Raw genomic sequence first — 22,829 nt, 5'->3', positions numbered from 1 at the left:
TTTTTTTTTTGCAATTGCTATGAATAGTAGTGTAAATATCTAATATGTGACCCCCCTCCAGGGGTCATGATTCGCAGGTTGAGAACCACTGCTGTAGGAGATAGTGCCTAGTGTAAGTGTGCTTTTGAAATTGACATTTTGTCTGGGGCTTCAGCTTTTTCCTGCCCAGTAATCATTAAGTGTGCAGCTTTGGGTAACTACTACCTGATTTCTATCATGATGTTCCTCACTGAGGTTCCAAAGCAACAAAGCCAACCTACTATAGCTGAAATTATGATCCAAAATAAACTCATCCTCATAAATTCAGTATGATGTATTATTATTATTATACTGACTACACAAAGTTGTCCAGAACCATATGACAATCAGCTAGAGTTTCAGCCCTTGACCCAGACAAGAAATATGAAGTAGACACGTGGTTTAAAAGCTGAGTAACAACATTAAGAGAACTTGAGGTTCAATCTACGGGAGGTGAAGGAAGGTTTGGTTCAGGTCTCCCAGGTAGTAAGTAAAGTAAATAAGGCCTATGGCCTTACGACTATAGGTTGTTAGAGGGACTTAAAGAATGAGCACTCAGGAATAGAGCCTTGTAGAGGGTGTAGCTGAATGCTGAGCCCACTTGCTTAGCATGCATGCATCTTCTCCACAAGGAAGTTGAGCCTTGAAACCAGAATGTATACTGACTAGGCTGCGTGGCCAAGTTTCCTTAAAGAAGTACAATAAGGGGCTGGAGAGACGGCTCAGTGGTTAAGAGCACTGACTGCTCTTCCAGAGGTCCTGAATTCAATTCCCAGCAACCACATGATGGCTCACAACCATCTGTAATGAGATCTGATGCCCTCTTTTGGTGTGTCTGAAGACAGCGACAGTGTACCCACATACATGAAACTTTTTTTTTTAAAGTACATTAAGGAAAACCTCCAAGACGTAGTTTATTGTATGACATCTACACAAGTCGTACAATCAGTTCAGAACCTGGATATTCTCATCTCATCGGGCTTCCAGCCCACACTGCTCCTGAGCTAGATCTCAATGGGAGGTTAAACAGTTCCTTTCACTGTATTTTCATCAACAGCGATCTTCACTTCCCCCAGATTCATTCCCAGGTTCTAATCCTGTTCATGTCCTGAAACGGCAATTCTGAAGCACCCATGAGAAGCTGTGCCTGTACCTGCCTCCTTCAAGCGAGTCTACGGTTCCTTAAATTAATTACCACCTTATACCACCTGAGGAACCGGGAGTTTTTCTCTTCCAAAGAGTGTCTCCCGGCCAGTCGGACCACAGTGGTCTCACCAGAATGCCGGCGGCTTTGGGCTGACAGTTTCGGTGAGCACCTTTTCTGAATCTGACTCCTCCTATCTCCAGTCGCCTTTTGAGTAGGAGTTGGGGCGTAAGTCTTGAAAGAAAACCGATTTCTGACCCCAGCTCTGGAACCTACGCGCTAGCAGCTCCCTGCCGCCTAGCAACCACCAACTTCCTCCTTCGCCCGGCCAACTCCGAGATCCTCTTCCGGGGCAGAGGTCGCCCTACTCCTCCCCCACCTCCACCTTCTCCAAGATGGCGAGCGGCGGCAGCGGTGGGGTGTCAGTCCCTGCGCTGTGGAGTGAGGTGAACCGTTATGGACAGAACAGCGACTTCACGCGTGCCCTCAAGACCGTCAACAAAAGTAAGTGTCGGGACAGCCGGACTGTCAGGAGGAAGCCGCCTGTGTCCAGCGCGCGCCTCCTCGGCACAGCCCGGAGGGGATCGCTGCGTCCTTCGTTCGGCTCGGCCCCCAAACCGGGGGCGGGTCGCTGTCCCACGGCCACCGGCGGCCGGAGCTCGGTCGCTTAGGGCCACGTGTACTTACTTCCCTCAGTCCCGGCGAGACCCGACGCGAGGGGGAGGGGGGACTTAAAGAGACCATGGCGTCCGGAACCGCTTCCAAATTGTTCTTGATGTCTTCTCCGCTGCCGGATTTTGCGAAGATGTCAGATTTGACTTTTCTTCATTATCTTGAGCGAAGTGATCAAGATAGTGTCATGAAGGAAACTTATGGACTGGGGCTGGGGCAGGGGAAGGAACCTGCCTTGACACGTAGCATCCATGCTGTTGCAGACAAAGTGGAAGCATTGCAGATTCTAAAGGGAAGAGGTGTGAATGTCAGGTCTTTATTCATTTGCACGTACAAAAGCTTGCCGGTCTTAATTAGCCAGTGAATAAGCCCCAACCTTTAAAATAACCTAAAGAGACTTTGACCTGCGTTTTTAGCCCCATGAATTATAATTTCTAATTTTAGTTGTCTTCAATATGAGATTCCATAATTTGTTATTCTTCACTATATGCCTGTAATATGGCCATGCTATATTCTGTACAGTAGATAGACCTGTGTATGTTAGGTTTGGTAATGTAACTACCAAATCATTCAGCGGTACCAGGCACTAGTTATGTAAAGAATATCGCAGTAACACACGCTTTGCACCTTCAGGTCCCTGATTACTATAAAAGTAGTCATGGTGGCCACGCATTAAGGAAAATAGCTACTAATTAGAATTGAGTATGGACAAACTTACTTGCATTAACATTAGCCTTTTGCTGGGCTACAACCCATATTTGTATCAGTATAACAGTGTAGCAATTCTTTAATCAGCCAAGACTGTCACTTCAGCCCTACCCATTAATTTCTAGAAATTCCTTTACCGACTTGTAAACTGAGAATTGGATTCCTGCAGTAGACTAGGAGCAAGGGGAACCGTGATCCTAGTCCTTTTGACACCGGCATGCTGTTAGCATCGAACCTTGGCTGCCCGAATTACTATTTTATTAATATTATTATATTATATAATAAATTATTATTTTATTTCTCTTCAATCTCTTTTTGGGAAAGGGGAATTTTGGATATTTCTTTGGAACATTCCAAAGATGAATCATGCCTATGTTGTAGTTTTTGTTTGTTTTGCAGTGGCGAAAATTAGACTTAGGGCCTCCCATATGTTAGGCAATCTGTATTCCCGTTTTTATTTAGTTAAAAACGAGCTGAGGGACGGATTTAAAAATGGCTTTCCTAAAAAACGTTCTCTAGTATTGCAGATCAACAAGGATGATGTCACGGCCTTGCACTGTAAAGTTGTTTGCCTTATCCAGAATGGAAGTTTCAAAGAAGCCTTGAATGTCATCAATACTCACACCAAAGTGTTAGCCAAGTAAGTGATTCTGTTAGTGGTTATTAGAGCTATCACCTCACCCACTGCTTCCTCCAGCTCTTCCCTTTTGACCTGCTTTCCTTTTTTCTGTCATTGGTCTTTCTGAAGTTAGAAGACAAAGTAGTGATCTTGGTTCCTCTCTGCTGGACTGTTAGAATTTCAGAATTTTTTTTGTTTGTGTTTTTTTGCCTCTTTGCTTGTTTTCTGCTTTCCTGGGTTTTTATTGTTTCGTATTTGCATATTTGTTTGTCCCGGATCTAATCTTGCTGGCCTGGAACTCACTGTGCAGTCCAAGCTGGTTTTAAACGTACAGTCCTACTTCAGCCTCCTGAATGATGGGATGTGCCACAATTTCCAGAGCTGTCTTTCTTTTGAACTGCTCAGAAGGGGGTAAACCATAAAAGAATGCAGAACATAAATGTGAGTCACATATACAAGTTATGCTTGTGATCCAGCATGAGGAGACTGAGGCAGAATCTCTAGTTTGAAGCCGTCTTGGGCTATGGACTGAGACCATTTCCAAAGGTGGGCCTGGTGGAGCTGGATGGTTCTTGGAACAAGGATCTAGGGAGAAAACAAGGATGTACCTATCAACCAGACATGTGTACGCTTACCGCACATGAACATCTGCAGCATAGACGTCTGTAAGGTGAACTTAGCCTGACCTCTGGCCCTTGGACCATTAATTATTCAGGCCAAGACCTTTGAGCTGTTTGTTTTCAATTATTGATGCCTTTTTTTTTTTTTAATCTCATTTATATTTCACAGAACACAAACTTCCTGAATTGTTACTTTTTTACATTTGCTTTGATGAGTTTTTTCTGGGGGCGGGGGTTATGGTCAAAACTTCAAAATGAATTTTAAATATTACATTAATGTACATGAATTTTAAATCTGGAGATTTAAATAACTGCTTGCTTGGTTGAATCTTCTCCAGTTACCATATTTTATATCTAATTTTTTTTTCTTAACCATTTGCTTCATGAACAAGTTAACCAGTATTGTATATTTTGTTAGGAGATTTAAGAAACTTTCTTCTTTGGAGACAGTGTCGCATGTCTCCCAACCAACCTCAAGCTCCTCGGTAGCTGAGTAAGAGCCTACCTTTCTGATCTTTACCTGTACTTCCCAAGGCTGTGATAACAGACATGTACCATCATATCCAGTTGTAGGGTGCTGGGCATAGAACCCAGGGCTTCCGCTATGCCTCAGTCTCAAGATGTGGCCCATTTGAGTGTTTGCATTGTCCTTGTATTGAGCTCTTCCATGATTGCTTCTTTAATATTTGTTTCAGAATGCCAGTAGTTTTGTCAGTAGTCCTGAAAACAGAGCAGATGAGGTCATGGGTGCTGCATGTGGTGCTGCTTTAAGGCCTGTGTGATTTGGGAGGCAGGTCACAAAGATGGCTGTGGTGATATAAGATTTATATAACTGTAAGAATGTGCTTTTGTTTTGATTCCAGGTGTAGACAGGTATAGAGATGTGGGCTGCTGCAGGCTGACCACAGTAGCTGACTATGTTTTTCTGGTGCTGTACCAGAGGCATGGTTTTGCCAGCTGCAGATAATTTTTGAGATTGTGTGATGTTTAAGATTTTGGGAACTTTTCAGAGGTTATATAAATGCTAGGGCCCTGTTGTGGAGAGGGGTGTGTGTAGTTGTTGGTCTTCCAGGGAGGGTTGGTTGTGGTTTGTTAGTAGTCATGTTCAAAGAAGAAACAAAAAGAAAAGTTAGATTCAGATCCTCTCCCCATCCTTCTTTCTCACTTATCTAGTAAGAGGGAGTGAAACAGGGTGGGGAGGCTAAAGGGTGGAAAAAAGAAGAACCCACAAAGTAGCAAAAACGAGTTACACATGTATCAAGTGCTTAGAGCAATCTGGCATATGCAGAGTGTTCTACACTATTAGATAATAATCAGATCTGGTTTTGTTCTTGGTTTTTCCTTCAGTAACTCTCTGTCCTTTGAGAAGGCATATTGCGAGTACAGGTTGAACAGAATCGAGAATGCCTTGAAGACAATAGAAAGTGCCAACCAGCAGACAGACAAACTGAAGGAGCTTTATGGACAAGTGGTAATTACAACTTTAAATTCCTGTTGTCAATCACCGCAGACAGACACTGCTCTACCCTGACACGGAGCAGGGTGGGACATCCTGATGCTCCACAAACTCAGCCACCAAACCAGTTCCTGAGGTTTGGATCTGTTCTCTGGTCTTTCTGTCCTCTGGAAGAGTTGTACGTAGAGTATTCTACAAACTGGGACTTCTTTGGGGGCCATTGAATGACATTTGAACTACTGATTAGAAAGGTAAAGGCCAGTGAGCTATATACGTAGTTGAGACAATATTTCCAATATTAAACTAGTAAGTATTCTAAGTTTAACAATTATAATTATGAAAGTTAAGGATTTGGGAGACTTTTTCATAAAAAAAATATATATATGTGTGTGTGTGTATATATATGTGTGTATATATATGTGTGTGTGTATATATATATGTGTATATATATATATGTGTGTGTGTGTGTGTATATATATATATATATATATATATATGTATATATATATATATATATAGTTTGTAAAACTATGCCCTTTGAAAATATGTCTTTTTGAAGTTTGTTAAAATTAGAGTTAGTCATTTTATATATGTTGGGTATTTTGCTTGCATATATAGTATGCATATCACATGCTTGCTTAGTGCCTATGGAGGTCCAAAGACAGTGTCAGATGCCCTAGAACTGGAGTTACAGTGGTTGTGGACCGCCATGTAGGTGTGAGGAATTGAACTTAGGTCTTTTGCAGGAACAAACAAGTACCTTAACCACAGAACTATGTCTCCAGCCTCTGAAGAATTTGAGACAAAATTAAGCCTGATCTGAAGGTGCTATTAATCCTGAGAGGACAGGGGATTATCTGAGTAGCTGTAGGGTGAGTTCCAGGGTTGATGAAAGAGACCAGTCTTGGTCATACAGCGGGAACTGACTGACCCAGAGTAGCAACTTCCACTCTCCTTTGTCCTACTACATGGCTCAGGCTGGTCAGGAATTTGCTGTATAGACTAGGCTGGCATTGAACTCACACAGATGTGCCTGCCTCTGTGTAGACTAGGCTGGCATTGAACTCACCAAGATATGCCTGCCTCTGCCTTTTGGGTGCTGGGTTTAAAGGCATGTGCCACCACGCCCAACTCTGTTACTGTCCTTTGGGAACCCCTTGTGTGTACTTAGTACTGCTATCATTGGTGCCATATCTGATTGCTGAGAAACAAAGTGAACTTCTAGGGAATTCTAAGTCTTTGCTTAGTATTTTTTTCTTCTGTTTACAGGCACTTGGTTATCATTTGGTGTGGCTTTTTCTTTTTTATTGCAGTTGACATTACAGCATAGATTTTTATACAAAGATTTTCTTTCACAAACTTTAGGCATTTAGCTAAGATAAAGAGCTTTCAAATCTGTACTATAAGATAGATTCTTCTCAGGTAACTTTTTTCTAAGTATTTGCACACAGAACTGGTTAAAGATATACAAAGACAAATGCGTGGCTTGCCCATATTATGTCTTAACATTCCCTACAGAAAGCATCACTGTGGTGTGAAAGACCAGACTGTGTTAGTCACCTCTGACCCCTTGCTTTGGCCTCCAGCTGTACCGCCTGGAACGCTACGATGAGTGCCTGGCCGTGTACCGAGATCTTGTCCGAAACTCCCAGGATGACTACGATGAGGAGAGGAAGACAAACCTGTCAGCAGTCGTTGCCGCTCAAAGCAACTGGGAAAAAGTGGTTCCCGTGAGTATGCGTGTGACACACACACACACACCCCACAGCCATGAACGAATACTCATACTTACTGTCTGACCGGCATGTCTCTCTGTGGCAGGAGAACTTGGGTCTCCAAGAAGGCACACACGAACTCTGTTACAACGCTGCGTGTGCACTGATAGGGCAAGGCCAGCTGACCCAGGCAATGAAAATCCTACAAAAGGCTGAAGGTTGGGAGTCTTTTTTTTTTTTTTTTTTTTTTTTTTTTGGTTCTTTTTTTTTTTTTTTTCGGAGCTGGGGACCGAACCCAGGGCCTTGGAAGCGCTCTACCACTGAGCTAAATCCCCAGCCCCAGGTTGGGAGTCTTTAATGCTTTCTATAAAAACAGTGTGGGGTGTGTGGATTTAGACAATCTCAAAATGCATTTGATACTTGTCAAGTTATTTGGTGAAAGTCACTGCATAATGAGAATCTTGAGGAGTTTCTCTAGCCTGTCTCCCATCTCTATTTCTGTTTAAGAATTAAACTAGTTTGTAAAGTTTAATTTTAAAGAGTAGGTCTTTGAGTGAGTTATATGAATACTAAATGTAAAATAACCAACTGTGACAAGACCGTTTGTAAAAAAAATCATTTCTGGACCAGTGACATGACTCATTGAGATGGGCACTTGCCACTAAACCTGACAGGTTGTCCTCTTGCTTTCACGTGACATGCACATGTGCACATGAGCACATACATACACAGAATAAGACCGATAATTTAAATTTTAAAAATTTTTAAAGAAAATAATTCCATAAATATTAGTTGTTATTCTATTGTTTCTACTTAAATAATACGTATTACTTTTGTGAACATGCGTATGTATAAACTATCTATACCTGTAGTACCACTCTAGGACATTTTAGCCCATTTAATATGTCTCTACACATATTTCTATATATATTTTGAAGACTTTGGTATAAAAACAGCATGCTAGGTCTACAGAGACTGTTTCAGGACAGCAGAGTCTCCTGGAGAAATCCTGTCTCGACAAGCAAGCCAGAAGATCACTGAAGGGATAGTTAGGAGAATGAGAGGCTGGAGTTCAACCTCCAGCCCCAAAATAGAAAACAGGAAAGAGGAAGGAGCAGGTGTGGGTGATATGGAACAGATTATAAAGTTTGGCTCACAACCATCACTCCAGTTCCAGGGGATCTGATACCTTCTTCTGGCCTCCATGGGCACCAGGCACATACATGGTGCACTGTCTTATCCAAAAATTCCATTTCTAGAATTTTAAAATATTAAAAATTATATTAGAAATATTTAGGTTAGATTCACAAATATGATCAACTGAAGGGGTGGTGATGGCACACACCTTCAACCCCAGCATTTGAGAGGCAGTGGCAGGCAGATCTCTGTGAGTTCGAGGCCAGGCAAGTCTACAGAGTTTCAGGACAGTCAGGGTCTCCTGGAGAAATCCTATCTGGAAAGACAAACAAACAAAAAGATCAATTGAAGGGATATTGAGAAGAAAAAGAACTTTTAAACAGCATGAGTTTCTGTGTTGTTAAAAGATTGGTCATGGGAGCTGGGGGGAAATAGTGTGGTCAGTAGTGCTTGTCTTGAATGAGTTCATTCCCAGTCTGGTCCTCACATAAAAAACCGTGGTGGGCCTAAAGAGATGGCTCAGCCATTAAGAGCATTGGCCGCTCTAACAGGACCCAGGTTTGGTTCCTATCACCCACTAGGTAGCTTACAGGGACACAAATGCAGGCAAAACACATCTAAAACTACAGATTTAAAAAAAGACCCTAGGCCCAAGGACAGATGTCAGTTGACAGGCTGAAATCTGCTCGGGAATTAGCTTTTGCCTTTTGGAACTGAAAAGAATAGGAACTACTCAATGATGCTAACTTTAAAACTGTTTTCCTCCTGTAGATCTTTGTCGCCGTTCATTTTCAGAAGATTCAGTAAGTATTCGATAAAGCCAAATGTCATGCTTTAGTACTAGTTTAGAGGTTTCATTCAACTCTGTGGGATAGATGGTACCACGCATTTGGTTCATATGTAATCAGATACTAATTTTCTTTAGGAACTGGCCTTCAGCAGATCTCTCTGTGCTTTCTATATAATTTGCATCAAGACAAGCATCTTTTTGCATTTGTGGTTCTTTTGCTATTTATTTTATATTTATATAACATTAAATAAGTGTTAAATATTTCTATTTATATAATAAATATAATGTTAAATATTTATATAATGTTGGCTATAAATATGTTTACATTTAAATTTATATAAACATTTAATTTTAACATTTTCTGTCAAACACAAATGAAATCGTGTGTTTGGGAATAAGCATCTCAGACCACCTGGACAGTGTACGTTCACCAGGTTAGTGTAGGTTAGTAAAAGAGCACATACTGGGGGAGATATGGCTTGCCCTGTAATGTGCTTGCTGTGTACGCTGAGGATTTGCTGTGTTCATGGGCGTGATAAATTCTTGATGGCTTGCATTACAATCCCAGCCCTCCAGGGGTGGAGACAGGTAATCCCAGGAGCCTGCAGCCTCCCTTGATCTGCGGGTTCCAAGCAGGTCTCAAATAAGAAAGTAGATGGGGATGGAAAGATGGCTCAAAGGTTAAGGAGCATTTGCCTCTCTTCCAGAGGACCCAAGTACAGTTTCCAGCTCCAGGGCCACATGGCTTATGACCACCTGTGATCCTAGTTCTAGGAGATCTGACATCCTCTTCTGGCCTTTGTAAGCAACGTGGAAACATAGTGTGTACTCCACAGACACACAAAAATATTTTAAAAATTTAAAAAGTAAAAGTAGATGACACCCAAGAAACAGCATTCAAGGTTGTCCTCTGGCCTCTACATGTACACACATGCACATGAATATGTATATACATGAAGAATACAGCTCCTAACTTAGAGTATTCATTATGTATGTAAACCAGCCAATCTTTCGGAAAGGATTGGAGGACAGTCCTTCATTGTATATGTTACATCAGCTTCATCTGGAGCATCAGTTACGAATGCCACCTACCTCTGTTTTTTTGTTGTTATTGTTGGGTGTTTTGCTTGTTTGTTTTAGGTGTTGGGATTGAACCTAGGGCTCTAATGTGTGCTAGGCAGCATTGTACCATTGAGCTATATTCCCAGCATAGACCCTCACACCCCACCTTTGTGTTGGGAGTTTCACAAAGTTTCCTGTGTGGGAGTTGAACTTGCTCTGTAGCCCAGGTGGGGTTTGACCTTTGTTCCCCTGCTTCAGTGTCCCTGTAATTGGGATTGCAGGTCTGTGGCAAGCCCAACTGATGCTTGCTTTATGTGCAGTCCAGGCAGTGACCTTCTTATGTGTGATACTGGAGCTCTTTTTATTCTTTTTAAAGATTTTATTTATGTATATAAGCACTTCATTTCCACGTACTCCTCCATGACAGAAGGGGCATCAGATCCCATGGTAGATGGTTGTGAGCCACCGTGTGGTGCTAGGAACTGGACTCATGACATCAGGATGAGCAGACAGTACCCTTAACCATTGAGCCATCTCTCCACCCCTTAAGATTTATTTTGCTTTTAATTATGTTAATATTGGGTGTATCTGTGTTTGAGTGCAAATGTCCAGAGAGTCTAGAAAAGGGCTTTGGATTCCCTGGAAATACAGTTACACGCCAGTGTGAGCTGCCAAGAGGAGTCCTGGGAACTGAACTCAGGCTTCTCCAAGAGCGGCATTTGCTCTTAACACTAAGCCATCTCTCTAGTCCTAAGAAGCATTTTTTAAAAATACGTCTTGCAAGAAAACTTTTTAGGATTTTGGGGGGAAATTATCAAAAGCACATGTTACTGACTACTACCTTGTATGATACCATATTCTTTCAGGATCTTCTTTCCATTATCCTGTAAAAGTTCTCTACAGTGGCAATTCTGAAAACCGAGTCTCAGGGAAGATTCCTGAAGTTAGTTACATGGCGTCATAAGGCTTGTGTCTTTTCAAGTGTCTAAATCACCTGGTAAAATACTACGTTTCCCTTTCTCCTTAGGACGGGACTGAGGAAGACCCTCAGGCCGAGCTGGCCATCATTCACGGTCAAATGGCTTACATCATGCAGCTTCAGGGGCGCATCGAGGAGGCTCTGCAGCTTTACAATCAGATAATAAAACTGAAGTGAGTTGTTCAGTGCAGTGTCCTTTCGGGGATGAGGCTTTCATCGGCCGTTGTTCAAAGTTTCTGGTATTAACAGTTGCTTGTTCGCAGGCCAACAGATGTGGCACTTCTTGCTGTAATCGCAAATAACATCATCACCATTAATAAGGTATGGATTCTCTGGAATTTCTACATAGTGGTTTATGCTGAGAACGTAATTATTTCAGCTTGTTCTAGGGTGTGGCTTTTTTTCCATGACAAAAAGAAATTCAGGTGTAACAGAATCATGTGGAGAGTGTTTTTAGTTCATTATATTGGTGTTTCTGCCATGTTTGTTCAAGTAGTAAAACTTCTTTGTAGTTGTAGGCCTTGGGTTTAATAAAAATTTTACCTTTCTAGTTTAGAATCTCTATGCATAAGTACATGGGTACCTTACATTCCGTTTCTGACTCTAGAATTTTTGGGAGTTAAGGGGAGCAAAGTCTAGGTAGGTGCTATGGTTTGTCCCACCCGCTGCCCTCTGTCAAAATTACAGGTGTGTCTGCAGGTACTTGTAATGTGAGAGTGCTGTGCTCATCAAATCACGATGGCACTAATTACCAAGTGCAACACTGTCTGATGGAAAAACACTGAGATCTGAAATCAAGTTACTAAAAACAAGAGAAGCAACTAATGTCCAGTTTTTCATGCTGTACCATGCAATGTTTCCTGTGTGCATGTGCGTGTGCATGTGCATGTCCATGCCTGTATGTGCAGATGCCCAGGGAAACCAGAGTTGTCTGATCATACTGGAGCTGGAGTTATAGATGGTGCGAGCTACCCAGTGTGGATGCTGGGATTTGAACACACCTGTTCTGAATAAGCAGTGCATTCTTTTAACTGAGCCATCTTCCCCTGCCCTATATGGAGTTTTGAAATACTCAGTTCCTTATGCTCAGTATGTAGGAGACTAAAAGAAGCCATTTGTATGAGGTCAATGCCAGGAAGAATGAGAACATGGATTCAGATAACCATTTTTTGACACCAAAGGTTGTCCCTGGTACTTATTGTACCTCTGTACGTGAGAGGTCTCCAGATGTGGGATGGTAGCATGGCACAGTTTCTAAACATCGATGCTAGCATTTGAGTGGAGCAGCAGTACTTGGTTTTGAAATGTTTGTCAGATATACAGTTGTGTGGAGGAGAATTATGAAATATTAAATATACATCTCCACCTAAATGTAATCTATACATTAAACTTTTTTTTTTTGAGACAGGGTCTCTCTTTGGTTATCCTGAAATTTACTATTTAGACTAGGCCGGCCAAAAACTGAATGCTAGGATGAAAAGCGTCTGCCATCATTCCTGGCTCCACATTACTTTTTTTTACTCTGTTTATTAGTAGGTAATACTTAAGAAATAAAAATTATTAAATCATTGTAATTAAAATTCCATCCTGAAAAGCCAGGCTCAGTAGAACATGCCTATACTCCCAGAACTCAGAAAGCTGAGCCTGGAGTATATAGTGACACCCTGCCTTAGAGGAGGGTGGTGGGCAACCCACTTCTTTCTGACGTTCAAAATAATTATATATGTTAAATTTCTTGTCTTCGTACTTCCTGACAACTGTATTTGGCAAAAGGTTAAACAACACCATTTTTAACATATAAAGAAAAATTTGTGATTTGAGAGTAAGGGATAGGTACCAAAAAATCAAATTTAAGATTACACTAAATGTTGTCGTAAAATTATAAAAACAAGTGGTCTTTTACCCCCACTAGATCTGGCACCATAGTGCCCCAAGATATCTGGTAGACATCTTCATCTCATTTATTAGCAAAGCGTCTCACCCGCTCTGCTCTGTTGCATATCACACTGCCGATGGCTACTCTCTGAGCCTGGCAGCAGTCTCTCTACCCATCCAGTTCCCAAGGCAGGCTGCCACTGTGCCAGACACACACATCCCAGTTCCGTGGTGGCCCGGTGTCTTCAGCCACTATACACGCTCTTAAATTTAAATCACCACATGAAAGAACACACAACACATCATCCTCTAGTCCAGTTGATATATAATTGCCCACCTAAACATACAAAGTCCTGTGCACATCCATCCCTTAAGAACATTCATAACAACCTGTAAAGGAACAGCGTGGAATCTTAACATCAGCCTCTTATGTTCTCTTGGCGGCTTCCTCTCTCCAGTCTCCTCCTCTTCCCTCAAACTTTTCTCCCGCCCATCCTTCCTTCTCGTCCAATGACAGGCCTCCTTCTATCTTGTGCCTGCCTCACCTGTGACATCATCCTACAATGTTAACATGGAAGACCTTGAGAATACAATTTTTTTAAAAAGGTCATGACAGAGTTTGAGAAAAGTCTCACATTGCGTGTGTAAAGAAGTGACTTATAACAAGTAAGTAATACATGAGCACTAACTAGGAAATGCCTATTTATGTCATGATTCTGTTCTGTCAACTTAGGCTGCCCCTGAGTTTCAGGATTCAAGGGTTTCTTCTGACAGAGCCTGTCTGTCAGATACTGTGGACGCATACCATTGCTTCTGGCTTCAAATTGATTTGAAGCATCGAGGTTTTTTTTTTTTTTTGGTTCTTTTTTCTGGAGCTGGGGACCGAACCCAGGGCCTTGCGCTTCCTAGGTAAGCGCTCTACCACTGAGCTAAATCCCCAGCCCCGCATCGAGTTTTTTTTAAAGTAGGAGTTAGTTTTTACTTTAGTCTGTAAATAAGTAGAAGACTTGGTTCAAAAGCATGGGTATTTGAGGAGTAGCAGCTCACACCTGTAATCCCAGCACTTGGGAGGTAGAGCTAGGAGGATCAAGGTCATCTTTAGCCACCTAGAACGGCCTAAGACTCTCAAGAACATGCTTGCAAGTGAACTATTTGCCTTCAGAATGCTTTATGGCTTAGTTGTCTTGCTTTATTAAGAAATGCATGCTACTTGATAATTTTGTTTTTTCCCTCAACCCCCTTATACTGGGGGTTGAACTCAGAGCCTTCAGAGTGCAAAATACACACCGGTTGCTCTGCAAGAAGTTTTAGAAATTGATTCTTCATGTTTCTGCCTATTTGAGAAAAGAGATCTTAGGGAAGGGGAAAAGTGACTGTGCTATATTCGTGTTGTCTGCTAAAAGTGGGTCGGGGTTGGGGGGGTGTTTCAGAAAAATAGTGAGTTACTTAGCCACGGTTCAAGCAGGATTGTTACCTTCTTCACTATTTATCTAACTCTAAACAGCGTGGTTTGTAGAAACTGCCAGGACACTTTTTGTAGCCTTAAGTGACTAGAGTTGGTGGTGTCCTGATTTAATCCTCAAAAACCACTAAGCAAATAGACCTGCCGGTTCACTCCTGTAACCTATTCACTCCTGTAATCGCAGCACTTCAGCAGCCAAGACGGGGGAAACCCTGTCTGAAAACCAAAAATGGGAAGATAAAACAAAACTCTTGTTCTTTCCTCTAAAGAACTCACATCAGCCTTTTCATAGCTATGACCTGACTGGGAGATGTGTCCCAGGAGCTCCGAATTGCAGAGGTTTTGTTTGGGGGTCCGCCCCAAGCCCCAGGCAAATGTGTGTTGTGTATGTCTTGTTAGTGTAGGCGCCATGATCAGTGAGTGTACCCAAGCTTTCTTGCTGTGAATATGTGAAATAAAGAAGAAAGGAGAGTCACCAAAGTGAAAGTAGAAATTTCTGCTAATGGTGGGTGGACTTTTCTTTGTCAGGACCAAAATGTCTTTGACTCCAAGAAGAAAGTGAAATTAACCAATGCAGAAGGAGTAGAGTTTAAGCTCTCCAAGAGACAGCTTCAAGCCATAGAGTTCAACAAGGCTTTGCTTGCCATGTATACAAACCAGGTGAGTCTGGTCCCTGCTGACATGAGCACAGTGGGTGCTTTATGATCTCTCTGTGTTTTGTCTTATTTCCTTCTTTAGTATTAACACTTTTCTAAGCATATGGCGTCAGTCGCTTTAAGAGTGTTACAGCTGTAAGAGAGGATGTTTTCTTCTCTTATTTTCCTGTTTATGCTGATTGACCTTGGCCTTGTTCATACTCTAGACTACATATCCAACCCTTTCATTATTTTCCTTACTAATCTTCCTGAATTAAAATAGAACCATTAAAGATTCTATTCAGAGCTAAGATCCAACTTTTATTTCACTTGATGTATCACAAATTGTAACTGTTAAGAGGTTGGTTGTTTTTTGTTCTTACTTTATGTTTTGTGTTTGCATATATGTCTGGACACCACATGTGTGCCTACTGTTAGGTCTCCTAGAACTCAGGACCTCTGGAAGAGCAACCAGTGCTCTTAACTGCTGAGCCATCTCTCCAGCCCCAAGGGATTCAATTGTTTATCTGTATCCTAGGTAGATTCTGAATTCATACAATAGAGTACAAGATTTTAGTGCACAGGTGAGAAGCAGATTTCTTATTTAGTCCAGGTTTCTTGATGTTTCACTTCAGCAAGAAGTATATTTCTGTGGCTTTTCTATTTGTTGTATTGCTTTAAGGAAGAAATTCTGAACTGCAGTTACCTGGAATTTAGGTATTCAGATGATCATTTAGCTTGCCTTTTGCTTACTGCTTTTAGAACTCTCTTAAATACAGTGTATTATCAATCTATAACTTAAATAAAAATAATAAAATATGAAATGGATGCTATAAACGTATTCGCATAACCCTGCATTTTTTCACCTACTGTTCTACAAGATGATTGCCCCATCCTTTTATTTTGGATTATTTAATGTTTAATTTTATTAATACACTTATTAATAAAGATGGGGCATCTTTTAGGCAGAACAGTGCCGAAAAATAGCTTCTAGCTTGCAGTCCCAGAGTCCTGAGCATCTCCTGCCTGTGCTGATCCAAGCTGCCCAGCTCTGTCGTGAAAAGCAGCATACAAAGGCAATAGAGCTGCTTCAGGTAAGGTCGTTACACGTGAATGCTTAGTGAGGTGTCAGGTAGTTGGAGCTGTTTCGTTGCTGGTGCACTATGCTGTAACAGTCCACAGACGAGTAGGTAATGCACCAAGTTCCAGTGTCACGCGAGCTGGCTTTAAGTTAGAACTTTTGTATATGTTGTGTTAACTTGTGGGCGCTCTGAGGAGTACTTTTTCCATTTGGTGATCTATTCAGTATGAATCAGGGGATAGAGCTGTAGGCTTGCAACAACAAGCTATGTCCCCCCATTTCAGTGATACATTAATGCCTCAGTGGGCCCTAGTCCACACCATCAGTCAGAGAGGGGCTGGCGTGGTTTGGAAGATCCATGTCTTATTGTATGATGTGCTTCATGAGTTTAGATAGTTGGGAAAATGAACAGGATACAATTAGGATCATCCTGCGGGAACGCTGCCTACCAGTGACCCTGGTGAGAAGGCAGTAGGTGAGTGTGTTTTTAAAGCAAGAGTCTGGAGCATCTTGAGTATTTCCCTGTCAGTGACTGTCTGGGAGCGTGATATCATTGTACCTACTTGTAGACCTTTCTGTAAAGCATTGTGTTGAATAAAGTGTCTCTCAGGTGGCGCATGCCTTTAATCCTAGCACTGAGGAACCAGAGGCAGGTGGATCTCTTGGGTTTCAGGCCAGCCAGGGCTGCACAGAGAAACCTTGTCCTGGGGGGTGGGAGGGGAGATTTTGACCTGAAACCGAAGTTTAATACTTTAAGCTGGACTTTAAAATCTTATACAGCTGTCATAATTATAATGTTGTATAGTTATATAAATCAAATTTGTGTTTTTAACCCACAACTAAAAAATATTTTAGGAATTTTCTGATCAACATCCAGAAAATGCAGCTGAAATCAAGCTTACCATGGCTCAATTGAAAATTTCCCAAGGTATTAATATTTGACTTTCTTTGTTCAGTGGTGAAGTTTAACTGTTGTTTCAAACATACTAGACTGTGATCTTGAACAGGTTGAAGGGAAGTTGGCCCTATGTTGTTAGAATGACTCTCAAGCCTTAACGTCACATAAGCATGAGATTCATTTGTGGCAAAGCACCGCCCTACCTTTCCTAGGATGTCTCCTGTAGAGACGCCTGTCCCTAAGACTGTACAAAGTAAGAAAGGAGTTCCTTTGGCTTGGACTTTGCACTATGTCTTAGTTTGCAGATTTCCTTTTTTATACTTTACTATGTACAGAAACTGTGAGATCTGATTTGATGGACAATGGAAAACTACATATTTTAAAATTAAGCTTGGTTATCTAGTGCGCTAGCTGCTATCTTCATGTATCTATTTGAATTATAAACTGACCAAAATTAAATGAAATTTACAGCTAGGCAGAGAGCACATGATTATAATCTCTGCTCTCTGAAGACTGAGGCAGGAGGATTGTGAGTTCAGAGCTAATCGGGGCTACTTAGATCTGTTTCAGAAACAAAGTCTTGAGTTTCAGTTTCCCTGCCCTAGTAGATGCATTTAGTTCATGTGCCTATAGGACAGAGCAGATGAGTGGACCTTGATGTTACAGAGATCAGATGGCTCTGGTTCTCGGTTGGGAGTAGCAAATGGTCCGGAAACTTGTAGCTAGCCATAGTGTCTTAGACAAAAATTTCATCTGAAGGACAGTTGGCATTTAGGAAAAACTATAAAAAAGAAAAGCGGGGGTTGGGAGGGACTCCTTAGTGAAACGGGGTTGGGAATTAAAAGTGAGGGCTTTGGGTTTTTCAGGTTTTCAGTGAGCGTAAAGTTCTACCACCAGTTTCCAGTTGCTCAGTCTGTAGTAACACATGTCAAGGCCTTTTGGGAGGGGCTCCTGCATCCTTCAGGTTGCCATCTGAAAAAGAAGAAATGTCACTCAAGAGGTCCTGCCGTGTTCCATGAGGAGCTGAATTTGAATCCCTGACACTCATAAAACACTGGCCATAGCTCTACGTGCCTGGAACTCCTCCCTTAGAGACAGGCAGAGTCTAGGAGGTTGCTAACTATGCAGCTTAGCCAAAACAGCAAGGCTGTTTCAGTGGGAGAACCGACTCTCCGCAGTAAGGAGGTGGGGCTAAGAGGAAGACACCCACATCTTCTCCATGCTCATGCACAGACACATACATACCTCATGTGCACTACACAGCACACAAAAGAAGAACAACAAAAAGGATATTTTTTATAGATAAGCTCTTAAGAAATGAGCAGTGGGTACACTATCCAGAGCTCCCAGACCTTCTGTCGTAAAAGATACTGCAAAATATAACAGATCTCTTTCCCAAGGAAAAGTGGTAGGAAGTAAGTTTTCTTGTATTTCTTTCCACAGTATGCTTTAGTCACTGAAGGTGCTGATTTTCTTCTTAATCTCCTTAGGTAATATTTCCAAAGCGTGCCTAATACTGAGAAGCATAGAGGAATTAAAGCATAAGCCAGGCATGGTAAGCTGTGTTGACGTGTCTGCGCTCGCCCTGTGCTCTCCCATCTGTGCTCATCCTAAACTGGCCCTTAGGATAGTAACAGCTCTCTCTCTGTCTGGGATACGTTTCATTCTGTGCTCTGCTGGTCAAATGAGTTACAGCTCATTTAGGCTCCACATTCCCCATAAAAGTCAGCCTCCTCGCAGAGCTGCAACTGTGGAACTATTTTTTTTTTTTTTTGCTAGATTGCTTATGTCATTGTTATTGTTTGGGGGTTTTGTTATTTTTATTAAAACAACTTAAAGGTTGTAGTCAATAAATTTAGCTCTTTATTCAAATACTGCAGGTTTAAGCCAGGCATGGTGGCACATGGAGGCAGAGAGGCAGGAGGGTCTCTTGCAGTTTAAGGCCAGCCAGGGAGCAGAGAGAGACCCTGACTCAAAGGCCAGGTTTCTATAGCTCAGAACTTGGCAGCTCTATAGCTGTGAAAGTCTTTCCAGAGCTCACTGATTCGGTAGGAAGGGAACAAGAACTGTCTTCCTCATGTTTCTTTCCTCTAGCACAGCTTGTTCACAGCTGGACACGGGTGCCATCTCCACAGTGCTCTCTCTCCATTCATAGTTTAAGGCTTGGGCTGGCATTGTATTATTATTACGATGATGATGATGATGCCATTATATGACTGAAAAATATAGCCTTTGCTACTTAAAGAATTTATCCATTTCAAAAAAAAAAAGTTATCCATCTCATCTGAACGTCTTGCCATAGAGACGCAAGCACTCCTTTATTATCTTCCTAGTAACTGCAGAGGCTGATACTGATTACTTGACCTAATTAATGTTCTGTTGCTATGATAAAATACTGGTCAAAACTACCGTGGGAGGCAAGAGTTCATTCATTTGGCTTACAGGTTACAGTAAACCAAGAAATTCTTGACAGAAGCCTGGGGCCAGAGTGGAAGCAGAGACTGTGGAACGTTTACCGGCTCACTCCAGGCTCATAGTCAGCCATCAGTTTGTGTTGTCCATGACCACTTGCCCAGCGATGGCACCACTCAGTGGGCTAGGTCTGCTCACATCAGTCAGCCCCAGGCCAGTCTATAGGAGCAGTTCCTCACTGAGGGTCCTGCTTCCTGTGTGTGTGTCCAGCTGACATCCGAGATAGCCATCACATATCTGTCTGTCTCTGACCACTGTGGCCAGACTGCATCACTTATACCAAAGTTTCTTAAAATTGCAGCCTTTTTCTGTTTCTTGTCCTTTTACTGTTCCTTCAAGTACACAAGTACATGCTCGTACACACAGACAATGTGGCTTTCCTTGCTGCCCCACAAATTTAATGGGTAAGCTTTTTGCAGCTTAGACCACACGTGTCTCTTCATGATTCAGCTGTGCTGGAAACTTCCCCATGACTCTCTCGACTGCCCAGCAAGACTTTACATAAATATAGTAAATGCTTTTTCTCATGTTCTGTCTTATCAAACTGACACTGCTTTATTAGAAGGTCTGCGTTATAGATAAATGCATTTGTATTTGGAAAAGACTTTTTTTCTAACTATTTCTCAGAATTATGTTCTCTAAAAGGAATAAAGTTTACGGGGTGTTAAGGACTGACAGAGATCCCATTCAGCTATATGCATTCTTTAGTATTTTTAATTTTTAAAATCTGCATTCTGAGGGTACTGGATAGATGATGGCTCAGAGGTTAAGAGCACTGACTGCTCTTCCAGAGGTCCTGAGTTCAATTCCCAGCAACCTCATGGTGGCTCACAACCACCTGCCATGGGGATCCAGTGCCCTCTTCTTAAGACAGCAACAATGTACCCATAAATAAATTTTTAAAAAAACTGCAGGTTTTTTATTTTTTAAACTATGTTCTGAGAGTGAAGGAAGAGTCTTGTTCATTGACCTTGTTCATGTGAACTTTGCGGTGTAGGTATCCGCGTTGGTGACCATGTACAGCCATGAGGAAGACATTGATAGTGCCATTGAAGTCTTCACACAGGCTATCCAGTGGTATCAAAGCCATCAGGTAAAGGAGTGGAGCAGAGTATTACAAGGGCTTGCTTTCTCTGTCAATAATAAAATGTTCTACTGGACCAAAATTTCAGAGAACTAAAATATTCTGAGTCACTTTAAAAAATGGAGGCTACTAGACTATCAAATTAGTTTTTATAAAGTATGCCAGGTTCAAATAAAATTGTTATACATAAGGAATAGCTGCCAGGTGAAACAAACAGCCCATTTGTATTTTTCGAAGCTCTTTCCAGTATATGTGTATGTGCATGCATACATACACTCAAGACATCATGATATAGTAATTATTGGTAAGCGCCTGTGGGTGGCTAGTTATTAGAAGAGCACAGTATGGGATGAGTATCATGTCTTATGTAATAGAAGCATCTTCATTTTCTCCAGTATCAGTCTCTGCATGGGTAGTATCAGCTTTATATATACACACATACACATACATGCACACATACATACATGCATACATGCACACACACACATGCATGCATGCATGCATGCACACACACACATATACACATACATACACGCACACATACATACCTACATGTTATGTGTACACAGTTATTAACTGTTAGCAGTGGGAGGGATGGCATCAGTGTTTTGGAGATTACAGTGTTGAGTTAATGTTTGAGGATTAAGGTTTGATTTTAGGAAAATGTTGTGTTGTTTGGTTGGGGGTTTCCTGCTGCCGCTAGAGATAGAGGAGATTAGGCTTCCCAGGCAAGGGCACTGCTGGCCCTACATTTCCAGCTTGTTTACTGCGTAGGTGACCAAGGTTGTGTCCAGTCCTGTAAACTGATAGTTACTTCTTCTTTTATGCGCTAAGGTGAAGAATTTAGGGAGCACGTCCACTTTAAAGGGCCTTTAATAAGTAGGCTTTCGTGGCATAGTTACCTTAAAACTTCGCTATTTTATTTTGTTTTGTTGAACCTGTAGCCCAAGTCCCCTGCTCATTTGTCCTTGATAAGAGAGGCCGCAAACTTCAAGCTCAAATATGGACGGAAGAAGGAGGCAGTTAGTGACCTAGAGCAGCTGTGGAAGTAAGTTCTGGAAAGTGGTGTGGAACCTGTACCTTGTTCCTATGGTGGGGTGATTTCTTTGTTATTGTTAGTGGTGATTTTATAAACTGTTTATTAACTTTTTTATTTCTTCTTTTAGACAAAATTCAAAAGATATTCACACGCTAGCCCAGCTTATCTCTGCTTACTCACTTGTGGATCCAGAGAAAGCAAAGGCGTATCCTCCATAGTCTAGCTCTCTGGAGCACCGGAGCTCTGCTAATACTTGGATTTCAAGCAGAAATTTCAACTTACAGACTTGCTTCCACCCAGTGAAAGCAAAATTTAGAATGCTGTATTGGTATGATTGAAAGACAGTAATGAAGTGGGGGAGGGGTCATGTTCGTCGCAAACAATGCTGGGAAGACCCACAGATGGGCATGGTAGCATGTTCTGCAATCCTAGGAGCATTTGGGAGGCGGGAGCAGGATGATTAGGCCATCCTTGGCTGTATAGTGAGTTCAAGACTAACCTAGACTCGAAGGAAAAGAAGAAGAAAATTAAATATCCTGGTTGATCATGTTGGGACCTAAGTGCTACCCAAGTCAGGCCATGCTCCCTGAACTGAGTTGTATATAGGATGCTAAGAAACTACTCCTCAGAGCCTTTGCACTGAGCCAGTCTATATAGGTGAGAGTTGGGAAATGCCTGGAACTACATCACTGAGTTCAGGAATCGATGGTTAGTTTTCCTTTCAGAATATATACTGTGAATTCGATGTGCCTTGTTATTTCATAGGAGATTTAAGAGTATTTCTGCTGTTGCAAAGGCCATCCAGAAAAGAGAGTACTTTTCTGTTAGCAAAGATGTACTGATAGATACAAATGTGTGTTGTGTTCCTGAACCCTGTCTTACTCCAGTCTTAGTAAACACCTGCCCTCATCGGATAGTATGTCTCTAAAGGTAGATGTTGAGGCTCTTGAGAATTCTCCTGGTGCTACGTACATTCGGAAGAAGGGTGGAAAAGTTACAGGAGATAATCAACCAAAGGAACAAGGGTAATGTTTTTCTAATTCAAAGTCTGTAAAACATTTCTAAGATTGATTTGAAATTATGTGAGAGAACTTGATGGGGTTGGCATGGAGCTCAGTTGGTAGAGTACCTGCCTCACATGCAGGAGGCCCTGAGTTCAGTCCCTAGCATCGCATAAATTGGAATACCAGGAGGATCAAGTGGTCCATTTTCTTAGCCTGAGCCAGTTTCTCCATCTTGAGCTACAGGAGACTGTGGGACGAGAAAACCAAAAATTTCATAAGGAATAAAAACTTCTACCTTAATGTGCATATATTCAGGTACATTTTTTATATGTGTACAGAGGCCAGAGGGTGATACGAGT

The 22,829-nt window shown here is 41.7% G+C and overlaps 1 protein-coding gene across 2 annotated transcripts in view; it reads left to right on the top strand.

Moving 5' to 3' along the window:
• The first annotated feature begins 1,535 nt into the window (after nt 1-1,535).
• The window catches only part of Srp72 (signal recognition particle 72), a 27,311-nt gene continuing 6,017 nt past the window's right edge, over nt 1,536-22,829 (top strand). Inside the window, 16 exon segments of one of the 2 annotated variants that reach the window (NM_001170601.1) lie at nt 1,536-1,666; nt 3,062-3,182; nt 5,129-5,252; nt 6,824-6,967; nt 7,059-7,170; nt 8,861-8,892; nt 10,969-11,093; nt 11,184-11,241; nt 14,786-14,917; nt 15,858-15,986; nt 16,829-16,901; nt 18,362-18,426; nt 20,341-20,436; nt 21,372-21,475; nt 21,594-21,671; nt 22,354-22,491. In NM_001170601.1, the coding sequence (NP_001164072.1) occupies nt 1,558-1,666; nt 3,062-3,182; nt 5,129-5,252; nt 6,824-6,967; nt 7,059-7,170; nt 8,861-8,892; nt 10,969-11,093; nt 11,184-11,241; nt 14,786-14,917; nt 15,858-15,986; nt 16,829-16,901; nt 18,362-18,426; nt 20,341-20,436; nt 21,372-21,475; nt 21,594-21,671; nt 22,354-22,491 (1,640 nt within the window). In that variant the 5' untranslated portion in view covers nt 1,536-1,557. 2 annotated transcript variants of the gene reach the window in all.

This window comes from Rattus norvegicus, chromosome 14 (assembly GCF_021556685.1).
Source record: "Rattus norvegicus strain SHRSP/BbbUtx chromosome 14, alternate assembly SHRSP_T2T, whole genome shotgun sequence".
NCBI classification, from domain to species: domain Eukaryota; kingdom Metazoa; phylum Chordata; class Mammalia; order Rodentia; family Muridae; genus Rattus; species Rattus norvegicus.
Note: the sequence above shows the minus strand (reverse complement) of the source record. Positions and strands in the feature narration are given on the sequence as shown.